This window comes from Xenopus laevis, chromosome 1L, assembly GCF_017654675.1.
Source record: "Xenopus laevis strain J_2021 chromosome 1L, Xenopus_laevis_v10.1, whole genome shotgun sequence".
In the NCBI taxonomy this organism is placed as follows: domain Eukaryota; kingdom Metazoa; phylum Chordata; class Amphibia; order Anura; family Pipidae; genus Xenopus; species Xenopus laevis.
In genome coordinates this window covers 72,692,684-72,715,098 of record NC_054371.1, presented here as the reverse complement: position 1 = coordinate 72,715,098, position 22,415 = coordinate 72,692,684, and the positions used below count along the sequence as shown (strand labels likewise).

The following is a 22,415-nucleotide window of genomic DNA, read 5'->3' as shown; positions in this document are numbered from 1 at the left end:
ATCTTAGGGGGTATTTATTAAACTCAACTTGTTCTCATTTTTTTTATTGAAATAAAGTCGTCTTAATTCCCATCCACAAAATCAGGCCGGAAAAGTTGGTGCGACAACATTGTGCATCGATTCAAATCGTGCAACTTTTTAAAAGTAATTCTCTGAAAATTCAACTTTATTGAATTGTTGCCACGACAACTCTAATTTATCGAATTATCGGACAAAAACCAATGTGGATCACAATGTCAAGAAACAACTTCAGGGACATCTTCCCTTGACTTCTACATGACCTCACCAGCTTTGAGATGGAGTATTTTTGGATTCAGATTTTTAGCAGCTTTGGGGTATAATAAATCTCTAAAAAAGTTTTCCCCTTTAAAAACCTGACCAGAAAAAAAAAAATCGAGGTTTAATAAATAGGCCCCTTAGAGTGGCTTAGATATGAAATGGTTTATTTAGGAAAGCTTAATAAAAAATGTTATGTGTTTTGTATGAGTATTAGTGACGGTTCTAAAACTCAAAAGTCAAGATTATTCATCTGTTGCACGCTGGCAACTAAACCAAACGAACATCCAAAAATTTGCACTTGAAGCAAATCATGAAATTACATTTCTTATATAAATTATCTGGGAACTATCATCCAGAAAACTTTGGAGCTGGGGTTTTCCAGGTAATGGATCATTGCACATTGGTTTAGAACAAAACCTTAAAGGGGTTGTTCACCTTTGAGATAACTTTTAGTATGATGTAGAGAGTGATATTGTGAGATTATTTGCAATTGGTTTTTGAGTTATTTCAATTTTTATTCAGCAGCTCTAGTTTGGAATTTCCAGCTATTTGGTTGCTAGGGTCCAAATTACCCTAGGAACCATGCATTGAATATAATAAGACATTGGAATATGAATAGCAGATGGCAGGGGCATAACTACAGAGGTAGTAGACCCTGCGTCTGCAGGGGGGGCTAGGAAGTATAGGGGGCCCCATGAGGTCCTAATTCATATACAATTTCAATAAATATTGGTAAAACAGGTCAACCACTAGATATTTTGGGGGCTTGAAAAATAATTTGCTGTGGGGGCCAGTATCATCTGGGAGATGGCCTAAATAGACAGATTAATAGTAAAAAGTAGCAACAACAATTAGGGGTTATTTACTAAAATCCAAATGTATTTAATTTATTTATTCAATAAAGCTCGACCAAACACCCATCCACAATGCCTTATATTATGATTTGCCTTATTTATCATTAAAATAACTAAGATAAATCTGATTGGGGAGAAACTCGATAAATTTGAGTGAAAGCCTGAACCGTTTGATTTTTTCAGACTCGTCTCTCGAATTGCTCTATTTTTTCGGGTTATCGTCCGAATTGTTTATTGGGCTAAACCCAGCGTAAACCACTATATCTTCAAAATGGGATAGGGACATCTACCATTTACTTATACATGACCTTGACAGGTTGGAGATGCCAGATTTTCAGATTTGGGCTTTTTGCAGCATTGGGGTATAATAAATCTATAAAAATTAGAGGGGTTTTTTTTCCATGAAAAATTCGAGTGCCCCAAAAAGCCCAACCAGAAAAATTTGACATTTACTAAATAACCCCCTAAATTTGTAGCCTTACAGAGCATTGGTTTTTAGATGGGGTCACTGACCCCTATTTGAAAACTGGAGAGTAGACAAATAATAAAAAGAGCTATAAAAAAATAATGAAGCTTCTTAGAATTGGCCATTCTATAACAAACTAAAAGCTAACTTGAAGGTGAACCACCCCTTTAAGGCTATTAAACACATTTAAACATGAAAACCCCAATAGGATTGTTTTACCATTAATATGGTTTTATGCAACTTATATAACATCAAGTATAGCACACTGCCTTATAAATACTGATCAAATGCAAATCAGTAAAAAAATAAGAGTTGCTTAAACATGACTCTGTGACCCAAATTCACTAAGCGCCGAAGCGCCTAACGCTAGCGTCAATTCTATAGCGTTGGGCATTTTCGTTACTTCGCAAATTCACTAACGAACGCTGGTGTAAATTCGCTACTGTTACTTCACACCCTTACGCCTGGCGAATTTTCGCTACGGACATAACTACGCAAATTCACTAACGCGCGTGGTGTACTGAATGCTACCTTTTACGCCAGACTTCCTTCGCCACCTCAGACCAGGTGAAGCGCAATAGAGTAGATAGGGATTGCTTAAAAAAAAGGTCAAATTTTTTCTAAGTCCCAAAAAACGCTGGCGTTTTTTCTATATTATGGGTGATAGGCTGAAAAAGATCGAAAATTTATTTTGGGGCTCCCCTCCTTCCCCCCTACATTTCCTAACTCATGGCAACTTAACTATACAGTGGGCACATGTGTAGGGCAAAAAAAAATTTTTATATGATGTTTTGAAGGTTTCCCAGGCATTTGTAGTGATTCTACGTATTCCTCCATTGAAATTTGAATTTGGCGCCGTATGCAAATTAACCATCGCTGGCGTAACTTCGCTTCGCTTAGCGAATCAATGCTAGCGCAACTTCGCAACCTTACGCTACCCCTGAGCGCAACTTCGGATTTTAGTGAATTTTCGGAGCGCTGGCGAAACTACGCCTGGAGAAGTGTGGCGAAGTGCGGCGAAGTTGCGCCTGGCGCAACTACGATTCTTAGTGAAATTGCCCCTATATGATATGGCATTCCGGTAATTCAATGCTTATTCGATAATTCGTTTTTGGCATAACAGATCGCATAACTGTATATTCTTTTGCTACCTGCATATAAAACTTATAAAACAATGGAACCCTAGATTGTTTTTAAAAATGCAACCAATAGCAAAAGTACAAATTACTTGCTGTTGCTGTTTTGCAGACAACAGCCAGACAGTCCCGGCGCAGAAAGGGATTCTTTTACTGAATGGAATATGCATTTTGCAAATGAGCTGGGTTCAACTTGTGATTCAAAACTTCAATGTCAAAGCAAATGAATTCTTTAGGGCAGCAGGCATTTAAAATGCTTCATGCTGGCTGAAGAACAATGTGCATCTGCAGGCTATATTTTTATTCTCATTGCACATACTCTGACAAAAGGGCTTGCACCACTTTGTTCTTTTTTGTTCGCTGAGGAAAAAACACAACTTGGTTCTGTTTACAAAATAAACTTTAAATCTGGGAACTTTTAGTGACTTAGATTTCAGAAGATACCTTGAGAAAAGCTACCAATGTAAATAGCAGTTGAATTAGAACTAAAACATATGATAGAAACAACCAGTTTAACAGGTTACATCTATTTCTCCATAAATGTAACATTTGAACAAAAGGTAGTACATTTTATTCACTGAGGGACACTCAAGCGTTCATTTATAGTTGTTAAGTGCAGTGAGGAAAGTGCAACTTCAGAGGCAAACTTCCATAACTTTTACCCATAATGCGGAGCCTTTTACGATAATTCCAGGTTGGTAGAAAATCAGATGTAAGTTGCAGTCAATATTTGCAGACTCTGTATTGCATCACTTCTGGCACTCAGAATTAAAGTGATGTTTATGCGTGATATTTTGGCACAAGTCTGATGCGCCTATTCATACAACCCTCTGTGGGAACCTTGGAAATACTCAGGCTGGTTGAAGCTTTAGGATTCTACAGCATCATTAGTGTAGTGGCAGTTGGGAATATTTTTAATGTGCAACTGCAGGCAAAAATATTTCCCAAATGTGCCTCTCCGTTGCAAACAATTGAGATTGCGGGCCACAAATCAACCCATGTGCCACTACCCTTATAGGGCACTATTTAGCAGAAAAGGCAGGATGGTGCTTTGCGCAACTATATGGGAATGCAAGGAATAATCAAATTTTAGGGCACTTGTACTTGTCACTGCATTTGTAAAATGACCCCTCCAGTATTTTAGGCTTCCCTTCTCCTTTAATGATGTTTACACAGGCCTACTTGTGCCCAAGGTTTTGTGTCTTAAAAGTCACAATTACACATTAATTAAAAGCCTGATTTCTCGGACATATCTATAATGGACAGTTGAGAACCATATATTTTGATCCTTCCATCAAAGAGGATGTGTATTAAGTGAAAAAAAGACTTCAGCACGGATAACTTGTTATTCGATCTAACCTATTCGGTCTAAATTTAAATACAGGCCACTGCCTGATCTATTTTTACTCCTACTACTCTTCCTAGATTAGAATACAAAGCCTGAAAGAGAGTGACCTGCTGAACAAAAAGGTTTTGAGTTGCTTGGAAAAGCAAACCTACTGGAGGATGGATGGAATCCAAGTGGCCCTATTATTTCCACTTGCACTAATTAGACATTTTTCTGTCACCTATTGAGTGCTGCTGAGAGGCCAAACTCACTGAATTCATTCCTAAAGTGTTTACAGAAGTTTGCATCTGTTTGTGTCCCTTCAGGAGGAAAATAAGCACTTCAATGGCATTGTGAAAAATCTAAATAAAGCATCCTATTCTGTGGGCTGCAGCTGCATCATTCCCAAGAACCCATAGTGTCATCTCCAAAAGGAAAAGGAATGGCATGGTGACAAGCAGCCTACACTCATATCAAGACAAAACTACTAAGTGACACTTAGGTGGCATGCAATTGTATATATGTAATGGTTGCTCTTGTGTATATATAGTTAAATAATGTATTCAATTAATGCTAAAATGGCAAAAAAAAGGTCATTATAAATTGCTCTTTAAAAAAAGGGTTCCCCTAGTGAAGGTAACAGTTTTCAGCAGTAAGAGTGGTGCTAAAATCAGTGCATTCATTTATTTAAAGGGAAATGGGTAACACTATGTTATCACATAAGTTTTTTAATACAATGGCGGTCTGTAGAGTTTTCCCTAAGTTTAAATACTACACACCTGCCTGCTCCTGTCACACTGCTCTGCCATGGCATTGCTTGATACAGAAGTTTCTACACAAGTTATGTAAGCTTGCACTACCCCTGATAAAAGTCCCCCTATGATTGTGGCCCATGGATATCATCTCTGATACGGTGGATGCTTTTCTTTTGACAGCACAGAATAGTTAGGCCATGCCTAGATCACTCCTTTTTGTTAATTTTGTTTTTATACCTAGGGGTGGGATGTGTCACATTTTACTCTTCGACCAGTTTATCCCCATGATGTTGCTGCACTACCATTCATTGTGGTCAATTAAGACATGGAGACACAAGGATTTTCTGAACAAGATTATTGCAAAGTTATGGCCATACATTGCGATCTGAACAAACTACTTAAAAATTGGATTGAGCCCCTGGTAAGTGTCAAGCTGTCCATGCTTTCATTATTCCACAGATCATCCTGGACACTGAGATCTGTTGAAGATGGAGATGCCATAGTACAAATTACACTCTGCAAAGATATGATCATAGAGGGAAAATGCTTAATGGGGTGGTTCACCTTCAAATTAACTTTTAGTATGTTATAGAATGGACAATTCTAAGCAACTTTTCAATTGGTCTTCACTTTATTTATCAGTTTTGAATGATTTTCCTTCTTCTTCTGAATTTTTCCAGCTTTCAAATGGGGGTCACTGACCCCATCTAAAAACAAATGCTATGTAAGGCTACACATTTATTGCTACTTTTTATTACTCATCTTTCTTTTCAGACCCTCTCCTATTCATATTCCAGTCTCTTATGTAAATCAATGCATGGTTACTAGGGTAATTTTCCCCCTAGCAACCAGATGGCTGAAATTGCAAACTGGAGAGTCGCTGAATAAAAAAACTAAATAACTAAAAAAACACAAATAATAAAAAATTAAACCCAATTGCAAATTGTCTCAAAATATCACTCCCTACATCATACTTAAAGATAATTTCAAGGTGAACAACCCCTTTAAACTTCCAATACTGAATTCTGACATAAAGATCATGGACAGAATTGCAAAGCATAGCATTTTGCCAAATCACATGGCTGTCCCTCTAAAAGCAGTAGAAGATGTACACTATAAAGTGCACAAGGCTGTGATTAGGGTCTTCATATTAGAAGCTAACTGAATGCCTAATAGCCTAGGAAGTCAGATCCCTATGTTGTTGTACACTCTTGGATAGAGAAAACAAAATATAGAAACCTAAATCCATTCAGAGATCAATGTCTGTAACACTGTGTAAAAGACTAAGATATGCCCACATACCATAGAGCCTGTATTATAGGAAGCATTCACCTTCATGATCAACAATCCTCATAATGAAATACTACTGATTCAGGTAGAAGACAAACATGATGGGCTCTATAACTGCATCCCTATTTAGCCTGTCCAAGTGCAATCTCTAATTTTGAGTCTTCAAACTCTTCCAGTTCTGCTATAAAGCCAAAGGCAGGTCCCAAAGTACAAGAGAGATAGAATAGAATCTTTCCAGCAGAGAAAGCCTTCTGCAAACAGATTATCTGGACAATTAAGAGTGAAAAGTGAAAAGAGCAGGAGACAGCTAAAACAGAATACTGGCACACCCAGACTTATGACCAGATGTAGGGTCAATAGACTTTGATGTGTCCATTGTTTTATCACATCATAACCACCATAGACGTATTCTCATACTCAAGTCATTCTGTCTAGACTAGAAGAATAGAGGTTGATTGAGGAGATTAACAATATTAGTACTGAGAGTGGGCCCCTGGTCTAAGGTTTTATGGTGGACCCCTGGTCTAAGGTTTTTGGGTGGGCCCCTGGTGTCCCAGTCCAACACTGCTTCAGCTGTCCCCCCAAGGGTTTCTTTAAGCAGGGACAGTGTCGGACTGGCCCACCGGGATACCAGGAAAACTCCCGGTGGCCTCAGGTATCAGTGGCCCCTCATGCTGCTAAACGTTTGGCCTATTTCATGGTCATTCCCTATTTCTATGAGAACAAAGTTGCTTAATAGGTGGAATAATAGATTATAGTATGTACAGAAAAGAGAAAGAGACTAGGAGAATAGAGGAAGGGAATAGTACTGAGAGTGGGCTCCTGGTTTGGTTTTTTGGTGGGCCCCTGGTGTCCCAGTCTGACACTGAGAAGGGATGAGTGGTGGGGGGGGCAGCAAGAATGCCAGTAAGGATAACATTTAGGGAAAAAGCTCTTCTGGATACACATGAAATCCCAACATGAAGGGGTCTGTAATCATGTCCTGAGCTACCCTACTATCTGAAGAAAACCTTACTATGTAAGGTATTGGTGTTAACTATTCCAATGGAGCTGACAGTATAGTTTGAACGAGACTGCAGATACCAATTTAGTCTGTTCTATTGCAATAAAAGTTGACATTTGTTTTTTAACAAGGTGTGTATACTTTATTTATACACTAATGGAAATATTACATCACAATATGTCCCAGCCCAGTCCAAATTATTTCTTAGTAGATTGTCAATGAATTCCTGGCAGCCAGCCAGTGAATGCCATCTAGAGATGAAGGTAGCACTAGCAGTAAGGGTATCAGTAGTGCTACACAGTGTACACATAGGAAACAGTTGTCTCCATACAGTTGTCTCCATTAAAAAAAATCTCTATATTCATCTTTAGTGTGCATATATTAATGTGTAGATTCTACGCTTACTGTAAAGTGCTGCAAAATATGTTGGTACAATACGTCTTTGCCTTACAAAGACTTAATGATACATACATAAATTGAGCATCCTGTTATATAATAACTGGCAAACAAACCAGCATGATGGAAACACTGTTCCCTTAAACACGCATTCTGTGAATAAGCTTTGAAAAATAGCAAGGTCCTAAAATCCTTATCTTTTTCCCACAATCATGTTTCATTTAAACGGATTTCTGCCTTCTGTGTCAAAAGTACATTTATCATTAAGCTGTAGAAGGGTATGCTGGGTCACTCACTTATATCATTTGCAAATACAGCAACCCCCCCAACAAACCAGAATGGCTTCCTTTCAAAGATGTGTTAAAATGTATTGAGATATTCAGCCTTCATTTGCTTACAGCTGCGAGATGGCACTGGTAACATAGGAAAGGTAGTTTTTCAGAGTGTAGGCTATTTGCCAATTCCCGTAATTTAGGGAGGGACATAAACAGTTGGGAATATAATGAGCCATGTTATTGCAAAAAATATTAATGAAATTCCATATATGCACATATAACGCTAAATCATGTATAATAAGGTTGTATTCATGCAATGCATTAAGCTCAGGTACTGGTGATGTGAATCATGAACAATCTCTTTAAAGGGATCTGACCCTCTTTTTTAAAAAAAACAAAACTAACTAATAATGCTGCACCAGCAGAATTCTGCACTAAAACCCATTTTTCAAAAGAGAAAAAATAATATTTAATTATGGGGCTAGACATGTTGTTAGTTTCCCAGGTGCTCTCAGTCATGTGATTTGTGCTTTGATAAACTTCTGTCACTCTTTATTGCTGAAATATGAAAATTGCACCGACCCACCTCATTTGTCACATTATTCTACGTCATTCATTAAAATAATGTGACAAATGAGGTGGGTTGGTGCAATTTTGAATGGGTCGCTCATCTCTGCTCTTTATTCATATTTCATCTATCGGAGCCTGCACACCACCCTTTGCTTCTTTAGATGGTTGGTGCTCCCACATATAATTTTTTTCTACTCTTTGTTGCTGTACTGCAAGTAAGAATGATATCACCCCTCACTTTCCCCCAGCAGCCGATCAACATTAGAATGGGAATTAGTAATATGCGGGCCAGCCCGATACTTGTGGGTTGGCTGGTTTGGGCCAACCTCAGCAAATCCTTTGCAGGTTGAATTCTACTTTCTGCTCTCCCCAAACCTGACCTTACACTGCAGGCTTCATTTTTATACCCTCGCGCTTGCGCCAACCCTTTTGTGATGTCATTAGTGGGTGGGTCATAGCAGCTCTATATACAGTATATATAGAGGGGAGGAGATGGGTGCAGGCGGGTTGGGTTGAGTCGGTGTTACATTCCCACTAATGGGAATGTAACAAAATAAAAGCTCACTTACACCTGCATTGCTATAAAACGCTCCCTTGCCGCACTTAGTAGTAGTAGTGATCGTGGGGGGGGTTAGAGGACTGAACATTAATTTTAAAAGATGCCTCTTGTCAGGGAAACTGAATAGTTTAGTGCAGTTCATCAGGCCTTAATAGGCATATACAGTATTTCAATGTGGGATATGATATTAAAAGCATAATGGTGGGAAGAACCTTTTCTGCAATCAGAATCTACATTTCACCTATGTTTTGCTTTTGGAATGCCTTTCTTAGAACCCATGTGGGTCTAAAAATAATTCAAACTAGGGCTTGAGTATACCTTTTTAAATAGGGGAATGGTGCTGCTTTATATACTGTTAGATCAGTATTCCTGACTATGGGAGTAATCTATGTGAACTTTGATTACAGTGCTGGTAGTGGATAAAAGTTCATCAGCTGGAACGAAGGTCAAGGAATGCTAGAAATTTGATATTCAATGCAGCCAGTAGTGAATTGGAATTTAATCACAGTTGCCAGTGTGTTTGGCACCAGATGGCATACACTTATCTCTTAGCATGCCAAGTATATTTTCCAGCCCCTGTGTGACAAGCAACAAATTTTGTATGGTGCACTTGTTGGGTATGGAAAGAAAGGTGAAATGGACAATTGCCTTTCCAATTGAGAACTTATAATAATTACATATGTATATTAAGCAGTTTATCTATTTTGTAGAAGCTCGAAATTGTTCTCCCCAATGGGAATGGGTAATTTTGAACAAGACAATGTTATGAACTGAACAGCCGCCCCTATAGCCCTGTACATTATAGTCACAAGGCCAGTAAAGAGCTTTTGCAGGTAGCAGAAAGAAACCCATTACAAGTATGGCACCTGCTATCCAGAATGCTTGGGACTTGGGGTTTTCCGGATAAGAGTTCTTTTAATAATTTGGATCTCCATACCTTAATTCTGCTAAAAATAAAAAAAAAATAAACATTAATTAAAGCCAATAGGATTGTTTTGGCTTCAATATGGACTAAATGTCTCTTATTTGAGACCAAGTACAAGGTACTGTTTTATTATTACAGAGAAAAAGGAAATAATTGTAAAAATGTGAAATATTTCTTTAAAATGGAATCTACGGGAGATGGCTTTTCCGTAATTCAGAGCTTTCTGGATAACAGGTTTTCAGATAACAGAATCCATACCTGTAATTGCTTGCAGTAATAAATATTAGGTTCTGAGCCTTGGGAATAAGTTACCAAGCTGTAATGCTACATCTCTGTGCCAATCATCACAGCATATATAATGGAATTATATACATATCCCAAAGTTACATAGCAAGAAATCAGTGGAACACACACACACGCCAGGGCTGGGTTGTGCAAACCCTGAGGACCCCACATTATCAATGATATAAGCAAAATATATAGGGGCAGTTCAATATAATATTAGATTGATTAATATGATGTAGTCAGCAGTATTCTCAATTAACATATGTTTTGAGATTACTTTTTTTGTTGTTATTTAGATTTTTGGTCTACGATACCAAGCTTGGAATTTCAACTGCCATCTAGCTGGAACACACAAGCAACAAGGAAGATGTTAGCAGGGGTTTCAGAGGTCAGTGACCCCACAAGCAGAGAGGATGTTTAAGTTTTCCAGAATAGGAAAACAAAAACCTCAAAAACCCTATAAAAATGATGACCATTGGAAAAGGTATGTAGAATAGGTCCATCTATTAGACAGTAACATTAAAAGGTAAAGTATTTTTCAAAATAATCAGAAATACAAAATTAAACAAATCTGAAATTAATACATTTGGACATATCAGACATGACTCACTGAATATGCCAGAATATAAAAGCTTGAGCGTCCCACGAAAATGTCATTTAATTTAAAAAGAAATATGATAAATGAAGCTAGAGGCTAAACATGGTGTCATTTAATTGAAGGACACAAACATAGAAGGCAGGTGTTTTTTTTTCTCTCACTAGCATCTCCAGAATGAATAAGTACTCTGTGAATGATAAACCAAAGGCAAGCAGTGGAGCTGTCAATTCTTTTAGAACAAAGATGGTCTAAAAATTAAAACAAAAACAAACCCTTTAAGAGCCATATGCAGTAGAATTTGTTGTGCTGACACCAAAGTACTTGTACCAGCATTTCCTTCTTTATCCTCTATGTTTTTGGGTTCTATTCTCTGACCTTTTACATTATGTTCAGGTTAGTGATGTGCGGGTCAAGAAAAACTCAAAACCTTAACACATACCCGACAATAACCCTCAAAACCATAACCCATACCATTCCAATACAGGGAATCTTCATGAGCAGCAGAGGAGTGAACTACCCCAGTCTGACCCGCACCAAACCCCAACCCAAAATGGTTGGCCACATATCAACCCAAACCTACCTAACTGGTGTCAACCCGCGGGTCACTGCGGGTTTTTATCTCTGTGGAATGTAGCTACTGCAGAGCTGTGTAACTAAAGGAAAACTATACCCCCCAAACAATGTAGGTCTCTATAAAAAGATATTGCATAAAACAGCTCATGTGTAAACCCTGCTTCATGTAAATAAACCATTTTCATAATAATATACTTTTTTATTAGTATGTGCCATTGGATAATCCTAAATAGAAACTTGTCATTTTAAAAAATAAGGGCTGCCCCCTGGGATCGTAGTTTTCACGGTGCAAACAAACCATACATGTTAGGTCACATGAGCCAATTAACAGACAGAGTTCCGTCTTTTGCTTCCACACTTCTTCCTGTTACATTTAAAGCTGAGTATTTCTGGTGGTTCAAGGCAAGAGATGAAAAAGGGCAATATTTACTTAAATATATATACCAGTTTGGTAAGATTCTTTAATATACCACTTAATATGAAATATGATATCTGTTGCTTAAATATTCATTTTGGGGGTATAGTTTTCCTTTAAATCACACTTCAGTAGCCTTAACAGAAGCACTTTTGCAACCTTAACAAAGCAATCAACTAATCTTAATGGTGGTGGCAGACGGGGAGATTAGTCGACCAGCGACCAATCTTCTCTACTGTGGGCAACTAATCTCCCCGAAATGCCAGGATGGCATACGTACCGATTTGGAATTCCGAAGTCGCCCGAAGTTTCCTCGTAAGGCATTTGGGGAGATTAGTCACCCGCAGTAGAGATTATTAATCTCCCTGTCTGCCACCACCCTGATTCCTAAAACAAAATTTATGACTCACTGACCAAGTGCATTGAAGTAATTCCATGTTGCTTTGACCAGAATTCAAAGGGGCCTGGTGAAGCATGTTCTAGTTGGATGAGCATTTGTTTTTAAATTTGGGAGGGGGGAGCTGGGTAGGCATTTTTGATATTTTTTTAATCCTAAAAGTAATTTTTTCAGTACTAACATAAACAGCAAAATATAGGCATATTACTACCAGGCTATGTAGACTGCCTCGTGATTAATTGTTGTTAGCAATTTTTGGAACTGGAGCATGGAAGGCACAAGGGATATCATTATAATTTTTTTAATTAAAATTTTGTCAAAACTGCTCTGTCAATCATGTCATGCGATGGCACAGAGTCAGCAAGCAAGAGTATTCAGATCAGAAATGAGAGATGAACAGAAATGCAGAAGGACACCTCATGGTGTGTATGCTCAGAATCACACAACTGTATTTCCAAGCACAGCACATCTATGATGAAGATAGAGACAATGTGTAAAGTTGCCATTTGTAATTCTAAACTTTAGTGTATTGTCCAACTGCAGGAGAGCGACTAATGTTTAACGATGTAGTAAAACAATTAGAGTAATAATGATGAGGGTAAAAGAGTGTTTATTAGTGAGAAAACTAACTGAGAAGAATGAACGTAAAAGGAAAAAATGGTGCCTGAATGCCAGTGCAACTCAAGGCAAGTTTAAGCAACTAAAAATAGTGCTGAAAGTAAGGATGAGCAAACATTTTTACCCAATGCAGTTTTGTTACAGTTACAGTTTTACTGTGAGAGTCAGGGTCTTGTCACTGGCAAAAATTTTACTCCAATGCATTTTGGCAAAATATCGCAGTTCTTCAATATTCGTTTCATAAGATTTTATGCAAAACAAACACCACAACTTTGTGTAAACAAATAATAGTAATAATAACAGATGTAGAATTTCTAATGACACAAGAAGTATGCTCAATGCTAGACTACATAGATTAAATGCTATACTATAGAGATACTATAGAGATACAAAGATAAACATCACAGCCATAAAAGGAAATGGGCTTGTTATTCTGATGCTTGCTTGTATTTCCATTCATTTCATTCCAGAGTGTGATATCGTTTAAAAGATAATTCATAGTATGGAGGCAGCTTGGTGTTGATAAAGTATGGCCCATTCAGGCTTCCCAGGGTTTGGTTATTGAGGGGGAAGGGTGCCAAATGTAGGCAGAAAAAGAGTGAATAGTGCAAACTTAGCGTGAGGCAAAGATTTCAGGTCCCTCTAGTCTATGATGTGCTTTGTTGGACAGGGCAGCTGCAGTTATCAACAGATGTTTCAGCAATAAATAATTGGTATCATCTCAGAAAAGGCTCATCTACCTGTGGAGAGGGCATAATGCAAGAAACACGGCTCTGCTATTATACCCACATTAATCTCTCATCTAGCCAGGTTTCTCAGGATGCTTACTGCAGGTGTTCTTTCTCAAAGAATCGGGACTGTACCCTTTTAACTTAAGAAGCTTTGCAGGGGTCATAGAAGAGGTCCCAATAAGCCATAAATTTCAGTCGGAGGTCACAAAACAGCAGAAATAAAATGACAATACAGAATCAGCCTAATGTTGGGACACCATTGGCCAAATGTAAGGGACCGGCTGACTTCCAAAGGCATTTCCCACTAACACAGAATAAAAGAGTCGCTCTTTATTGAATAAGGGCTCTCAGCTTTAAATCCATAGAACATAGAGCAACAGAACTCCAACATCTTTGATTTCAGCAACGCACCCCGGTTTTATTCATGTAAATCTGATTTTTTTCCACTATATTAATAATAATAAAAAATTATTAAATTTAGCTTTTTATTCAGCAGCTATCCAGCTTGCAATTTCAGAAAGCTGGTTGCTAGGCTCCAACTGACTCCATAACTAATGCTGTATGCTCCACAATTAAAAATGCAACTTGTGCATAAATTACCAAGAAGACTAAAACATTTTTTTGCATAAAGAGCTGAAATGTTGGGTAAAAACATTGCCAATTTCACCAGATTGTTGCACTTTGCACAAACAGCTGGAATATTAAACCAGACCACTGACATCCATCCTTTTGTTCCTTAAGTTTACAGGCATATAATGAAGTGAATAATATATATTTTTTCATATTCAGGCAAAAACTTAGTAAGTGGTGATCAGGGACGGGACAAGCTGACCGGGTGCCCTAGGAAACCTGACCAGCCAAACCCGGGACTAGGGGTAGGCAGAAGTCCATTTAACAGGTACCTGCTCAGCACCCCCCCCATCGTTGTTAACTAGACAGGTGCCTGTTTTGCCTAGCCCTAGTTCCGGTCCTGGTGGTCATGTATAGCTACTAAATAAATTGAGTGAAAACTAGGGCTGCACCAAATCCAGAATTTGGTTCGGGATTGGGCCAAGATTCTGCCTATTTCAGCAGGACTCGGATTCGGACGAATTCTACTGCCTGGCCAAACCGGCGGGGAGGGAAATCATGTGATTTTTTGTCAAAAATCAAGAAACTAAAAAATGTTTTCCCCTTCACACCCCTAATTTGCATATGCAAATTGGGATTCGGATTCGGTTTGGTATTCGGCCGAATCTTTTGTGAAGGATTTGGGAGTTCGGCCAAATCCAAAATAGTGGATTTGGTGCATCCCTAGTGAAAATAAAGTATGTGTACATGCAACTGCACTTGGACACAGGCCTAGATTTTCATAGTAATTATGCCTTTAGGAAAATAACCTGTTTATTGATCAGAAGGACCCTTTCACTAAAAAGTTAAGATCTCTCTCTCCCATTCTCTCTCTCTGGAATTAAATTATAATAAGTTTGGAAACCTCTTTTATTGTAGATTGGCCAAATCACACAAATCCTCACCTTTGGCCAATAGACTGGTTATCTAAATAACCTTATGTCGACTTGATAATACTCTGAAGGCATACCTTAACTTAATCAATGGCAACGTTACCAGATCAACAAGCATTTACTGTCTTCCATTTATGCTATCTTAAATAGTAGTACAAGTATGGAACCTGTTATTCAGAATGCTCAGGACCTGGGGTTTTCCAGATAAGAGATATTTCTGTAATTTGGATCTCGATACCTTACGTCTGCTACAAAATCATTAAAACATGAAATAAATCCAGTGGGATTGTTCTGTCTACAATAAGGATAAATTATATCTTCGTTGGGATCAAGTACAAGTTTTATTATTAGAGAGAAATAGATAATCCAACATTTTTAAAAATGATTTCTTGATTAAGGTGGAGTCTATGGGAGACAGCCTTTGAGCTTTCTGCATAACAGGTTTCCAGATAACAGATCCCTTAAATGTAGTAGGGTCCATGACATTTCTTATTATATTTAAGTGAATACTGCCAGAATGGTTGCCTGTCAGAGTAAAATATCAATATCCTAAAATACATGATGATGCTTTCTATACAGTTAAGCAATAAGGTAGCTCCCTTTCACACACACACACACACACATATATATGTCTCAAATGGTTATAATATTAGTGGATCATCATTTTTTATTAATCCTACTTCTGCATCCAACGTTTCGGCCCTAATGGAACATTGGACGCTCAAGTATGATTAATAAAAAATAATAATTTACTAATATTTCCTAATATTGGAGTGCGGGTTTATTTGGGCTATACATCTCAAGATTTGACCCAGCACCCGCAAAAATAGGAGACTGGTTGCATACATATACATATATATATATATATATATATATATATATATATATATATATATATATATATAAAGTCCATATAGGTGAACGCACTCTTAACGGATTTGATGAAAATGGGTGCGTTGGTCAAAAGATTAATACATCAGGTCAAATGGACCGGCACTCCAAGATATTTTGTGAAAATAGTGTTTTGTTTTATTCACAGATGCATATCTGCAACTGTGAATAAAACAAAACACTATTTTCACAAAATATCTTGGAATGCGGGTCCATTTGTCCTGATATATATATATATATATATACTGTATATATCTTGCATATCTGTAGAAAACGTTCGAAAATCAAACTGTCTTTAAAACCAGGCAATTCTGCTTAAAAATAGGGTACATTTACAATTAAATTATTTGTTACAGCAAATACAATAAACACTCATACTGAAGTGGGTAAAGATGATGATGATTTCTTACATAATAAAGTGTAAGATAAAAGAAGAAAAGTTAAAGGAGGCACAAAAGAAAATGTCTGTGCCAAAGCTCATGTATACTGCTCATGTTAGAATTAACAGCCACAAGGGACAGGTGATTTGAGTCATACCAGTAAGTCATGTAGCCTTGCATTGATCATATCTTGCAGGTTTGTTTTGTCTTCTGGCCTTACAGCCTGTTTGTATTGCCATCTCTCTGGCACAAAGGGCCACTTCATTTCCTTTGCCTCCTGAATCAAGGTCTTAAGATCGTCCGGGAATGAAGCTGTAAAAAGGTCAGAGTGCATGTAAGGAAATCTGCAGTGCATAAAGGGGCAGTTCATCTGCTAATGTTGTGTTGTGCACCTCACTTGTGAAGAGCAATTTTCCCACACACCTTTCAGCAGTCGCTGCACATTTCTGGCTTTCACTAAAACATTCATAATAAGAAATGTCTGTCAGTTAAAGAACTATTCTGTTCTGCCCTCAAGCAAAGCTAGTTCAATCAGCCATTAAAAAGGGTCTTTTGGGAGGAAGCTAAACATTTTGCTAACTGTCAATGAGAGAACACACAATGAAAATGCATTTACTTTCATCAGGAAATGAGCACATCAGGTCTGTAATCAATAGCTACAAAACAATTTAGTTTCACCTGCTGCTAACAATGTTTCTGGCCTAGGTACTTAAGGACATAGCTGCAAACATAATATATTAATTTATCAACATTTATCTGTTTTGTTTGTCTTAGACATTTGCAGCAGAATAAAGTTTACATCAATGGTCAAAAGGCTTTAATGTATCCCTTCATATGAACATGTTACAAAGGTACTTTTACATAATACAGATGATTTTCATGGTTGATATCAGAGCTCCACCTCAGTAGACCCTGAAGAAGACCAAAGTATGTCAGTATGGGGATGTCCCTTGTTCTAGGAATTAGCTTCAGCATACTGAAATAAGAAACTTTCTTAATACAATCAAATACAAATTCTGTACAATTTCTGAAATAATCAAGTTTATCTTCACTATTCCTCACTCAGCATCTGTTTCTTTCATTCTCTCTTTATGCAGAAGTTGGGTGTCTGATAATCATTGCCAGTTAGATCAAATATATCTTATAGGGGTGCTCCTTTTGCCTAGAAGATGCATTAGAGCTCACTGTATTAAAATCAACAGAAATCCTGTCTCTCTAAATGCAGGATTTGTGCAAAATGCAGTTATTTAGTTAGATTGTGTGGAATCAGTTGAGTGAGCTCTAATACATCTGCTAGGAAAGGGAGCCCCCTATAAGATATATTGGATCATTCATCTGACACCCAACTGCTGCATGAAGACAGAATGAAGAGAAACAGATGCTGAGAGAGGGATAGTGAACATAAACTTGATTATTTCAGAAAAAATGCAGAATATTTAATTGACTGTATTTAGAAAGTTTATTATTTCACTACGATGAAGCTTATATTATTTTTTCATTTTCACAATAATCTGAAGTTGCACTTTACTCGATGCTGCAGATCGAAAATGATTGGAGAGCTATTGGGGTAGATTCATTAAGGACTAAGTGGCTAACGCTAGCGACAATTTGCCAGCGTTACCATCTGCAGGGACATCTCCTATTCACTAACAGGTGCAGGTATCAATTCGCTATTGAAAGAGATATTCGCTAGTGTTCATTCGAACTCTATCGCCAGGCGACTTTTAGCTCTGGCTAAAGGTTGTTACTCCGCAAATTCAGTAAAGTGTGGATTTTACTGAACGTTATCTCTTTTGCCAGATTTGACTTCACCACCTCAGACCAGGCGAAGTGCTTAAGAGAAGCTAGATCTTCCTCAATCTTATGTCACTTACATCATATCCTGTGTGCCAAAAATGCATCAAAGTTAAAAAAACGCTGGCGACTTTTCCTTTTTTTAAGCGAGATTACCTGCAAAAGTCCCAACAAACTTTTTTTGGGTCACCGGTTTTCTCCAGACATTTCATAAAATATAGAACATTAATTTTACAATGGGCTCATGTGTAGGGCATTACATAAATTCTCTTGTCTTTATTAAGGTTCCCTGGACATTTTTAATAAAAAGCAGTAACTTCAAACATTTGCACCAACATTTATAATAAAGACCTCCATACAACTTTAAATTACCCACCCTAGGCAAATTGACCTAAGCGCAAGATCACTAGCTAATTTTCGCTAGGCATCTTTGCTGTGAAATGCTCGCCCTGCCGAAGTAACGCTAGCAAAAAGTCGCCAGCGTTCGTCGCCCAGGATGAAACTTCGCAAATAAGTGAATTGGCATAGTCGTAGCGCATTTGCACCTGGCAAAGTGGTGCGAAGTGTTTGAAGCTGACGCTGTCTAAAATTCGCTCGATAGTGAATCTACCCCATTGTCTTTTGGTGTGTGTCTTTCAAAATAGTTGGACATTATCATCATCACCACTTATTTATATAGTGCCTGGAAGTTGCACAGTGCTTATAATCCTTTAGAACAAATGGCCATGCAATGATTTAAAAAAACAAGGGCTGCAGGATAAAAATAGGATCTGAGGACAAGGAACCAAAGGCTTCAGATTCAATGGCTTCACCATAAAAAAGTTAAAAGGACTAGTATGTCTATCAAGGCAGACCCTTTCATGCTATGTACTGTATAATGCCAGAAGACATCTTCAAAAGGTACAATTTGTACTCCCACTGCAAGATATAATACAGCTCTCAAAAGATATTTATGGCATAACCTGACCGGTCACAACTAAGTAATTAAATGGGAATAACTATGGCATTTTTATATAACCCAACAAACAGACCACCCAAAATGTACAGTGCTGGGAGGACTGAATGTGAGATCAAGGCTCTAAAGAAAGATTTTCACTCAGCAAAGGAATCCCAGTGAAATTGCCCACAGCTATAGAACAACTTTCAGTTTGGTAGAGGGCTTTCACATATATAAACATCTCGAAGGAAGTGACCACTGAAGCATGTTGTATGTATATATCGACCAATAAGAACTCATCATCGTAGCATAAACCTAGCAGGCTTAAACCCAATCGATTCAAATTAATCCCACAACTCAAATTTACTGTAAAATAATTAATTTATATCAACATATTAAAAGCACACATATCCCAAAAATGATTGCCTTTTAGGATTTAATAATGAAGCCTAGTACTTGCACCTAGGAAACCTAGATATTAGCAGCATCTATATATTATTTTTAGGCACCATAAGAGACTTTTAATGCCTGAGAACAACTGATACTACTATGTATCAAACAATGCGAGTGTAAAAATTCCCCAGTGCCATTCAACGGAGAACATGGTGTAGGTTTGTTATATGTAATATCACATAATTAAATATCTGGGGCAATGAAAATGTAAAGCTCCGAAACAACCTGTTTGCCTTAAAATACCTTCTAGTGTCACACATTGCTCCTCATTTGGATAGGTCTATTTACAAACTATATTACAGTATATGTGTATACACATGCAATACACAAGTGCCACATTAGCTGTAAAATACGTTTTTATAAACAGCTCTTAGTGATGTCATATGTTATTATTACCATTAGCGATGTCACACGTGTGTCATAAACATCTGCATATTAAAATTTACCATGAATGTTCATAAAATCACTCGGTTTGCAGCTTTGTGCCTTTACATGATTGTGGAAGACTTCAGTGACTTCCAGCTGTCACAGTTCTCATTTATCCGGCTCCTTTAATATCTATAGAATTAAGTCAAATCAACTGGACTTGTATTTTTTTTAAGTCCAGTTGATTTGACTTAGATATATTCAGTGACTTCTATGAAACTTATGAATATTTATTAGAGAAGTTGTACATTATTCCCTACATAATACACTTTTGTGTGAATTTTAAACAACAATACAATGGAAAAAATATGAAAGAAGGAAATACGGAAAGAATATGTAAGTGAGGCAAAGAAGGAATTAGAACAAATATTTGATGAACAAAAAAAAAGAAAAGACACTGCAATGAACAGTAGGTCCAAAAATATAATGGGAATGTAGAGATCTAAATTAGATCCTAGATGATTGTATTTGTATTTATATGTATGTTTATAATTTTAGGGTTATATTGCATATTGTATATACTATATACAAACATTAATTTATATTTAAGATAAAAATGCATGTAAAATGTATATATTTCTATTTTTGGTGTTAAATTTCCATATACAGGTATAAAATCTATAATCTAGAAGGTTCAGGTCTTGGGGTTTTCCGGTTTAGGGATCTTTCTGTAATCTGGCTCACCAGACCTTTAAATCTGATAACTAATTTAATAGGATTGTTTTGCCACTAGTATGGATTCATGCAGCTTAGTTACCATCAAGTACAAGGTCCTGTATTATTATTACAGATAAAAAGGAATCATTTTTAAAAATATGAATGATAAAAAAGGACTATGTGGGAGCTTTCTAGATAACGGGTTTCTGGATCCTATACCTATAATTTATTGGAATTAAATTATCAAATTAACAAATAATAGCACAGTTCTGATGTGGATATTTACTGCAGGTATAGGATTATCTGGAATTCTTATTAGTATTCTCTCCAGTATTCTTTCACATATAAAGCTTTCTTCTTATAGCATAAACTGCCTGGTGAGTTAAAGGGAGGGAAAGAAAACTCAGCAGGCAGGTGCTAATCTAATTCTTCCAAAAAACGAGCCTGTCCCTAATTATGCAGAGACTTTGGTGCGGTGTATTACATATTACTGTTGTTGGCTTAATGTTAAAACTATTCATGGCTATAGCAATGAAGTCACAACAGATTTCTTTCAGCGATTTGAAAGAGAAGTTGGTTTTGACAATGCTAGTCAGTGTTTAATTAGTGATAGAAAATTCAGTGGGGGTGATAGGATTGGAAAACAAAAGGCTTCCCGAAAGCCCCTCCATGGCACACTAAAGGAAACTGTGTTATGAGCAGTTCATCCGTTAGCATCATCTTTCCGTTATGACTGCTTAGGAAAAAAACACCTGCCAGTGAGAGCGGGATTGTCTGTACTGCCTTAAATCAGAGCCCTGAAGCGGAATGCCCAAGCCATTAGTATCCAAATCAGCTGGCCAAGAAAAAGCATTTAGGTTTTATATCTAAATCAGCTGGCAAAGTAAAGATTAACTTTTAAAGGAGGTAACTGGATTATAATCACCCCCATTCACTTTATTATAAAGAATAATATACCAAATGCAGATATGCTAATATATATAGATAGTAATATACCCCCTTTTGCAAAAAAATATTAGAAGCAGTTGCCAGTTGAGGAGTTCCTTTAACATATAAAGGCATGAGGCTGACTGCCAATTGCTTTGAAACATGTCATTCAACACTGAAGATTATTTTTTATATAATACACAAAAGCCATGAATATCTTGTAAATGATATCCTTATAAACGGTGAGTTCTGATGTCATTAGTTATAAACGATGAGTAGTGATGTCATTTCTGGCACATGACTCACTGAAACTTGTGTAGTATAATAAATAAAGTACCCTCAGTTGCAAAATATGAGGATTTCATGTCATGAAACTCCTCGGTAACTTATAATATCCTTATATTTTACAAGAGGGGGTACTTTATTCACTATATAAAACACATGATCTAGGAAGTCATGTCATGACATCACTAAACACTGGTGTTTTACCAAGAACATTTATGCGTTTTTATCAGCATATACATCTTTCTAATAAAGATGACAATTATTATTCATTTGACTTCACATACTAATTTATTTCACTTGTGTACATACAACAGGTATGGGACCTGTTATCCAGATTGGGACCTGGAGTTTTCCAAATAATGGATATTTCTGTAATTTGGATCTTGGATCTAGTCTACTTCATTAAATAAACCCAGTGGGCTTGTTTTACCTTCAAAAATGATTAATTATATCTTTGTAAGGGTAGGACTTCACGGACGTTTTCGGCGCATTCCGACACGCTGCAACAAAATGCAGAGGTCAAATCACATGCGACGGAAATAAGGTAAGTTAAAGAAATGTTGGATGAAGTCGCAGCGTTGATCCGACATGACTATCGGATGAAGATACAGTGTGCAACTGTTGTGTCGCGTCGGATGAACAATACTACACTATCCGACAATCAATTCACTTACCTTATTTCCGTTGCATGCGATTTGATGCCGGTGTTTT

At 37.2% G+C, this 22,415-nt stretch overlaps 1 protein-coding gene across 3 annotated transcripts in view; it reads right to left on the bottom strand.

The window, feature by feature from the left end:
- The window catches only part of alpk1.L (alpha kinase 1 L homeolog), an 81,483-nt gene that overhangs the window by 24,192 nt on the left and 34,876 nt on the right, over positions 1–22,415 (bottom strand). For all 3 annotated transcript variants that reach the window (XM_018251366.2, XM_018251372.2, XM_041590154.1), the window contains one exon: positions 16,383–16,537. In XM_018251366.2, coding sequence (XP_018106855.1) covers positions 16,383–16,537 — 155 coding nt within the window. The remainder of the gene's footprint in view (positions 1–16,382; positions 16,538–22,415) is intronic.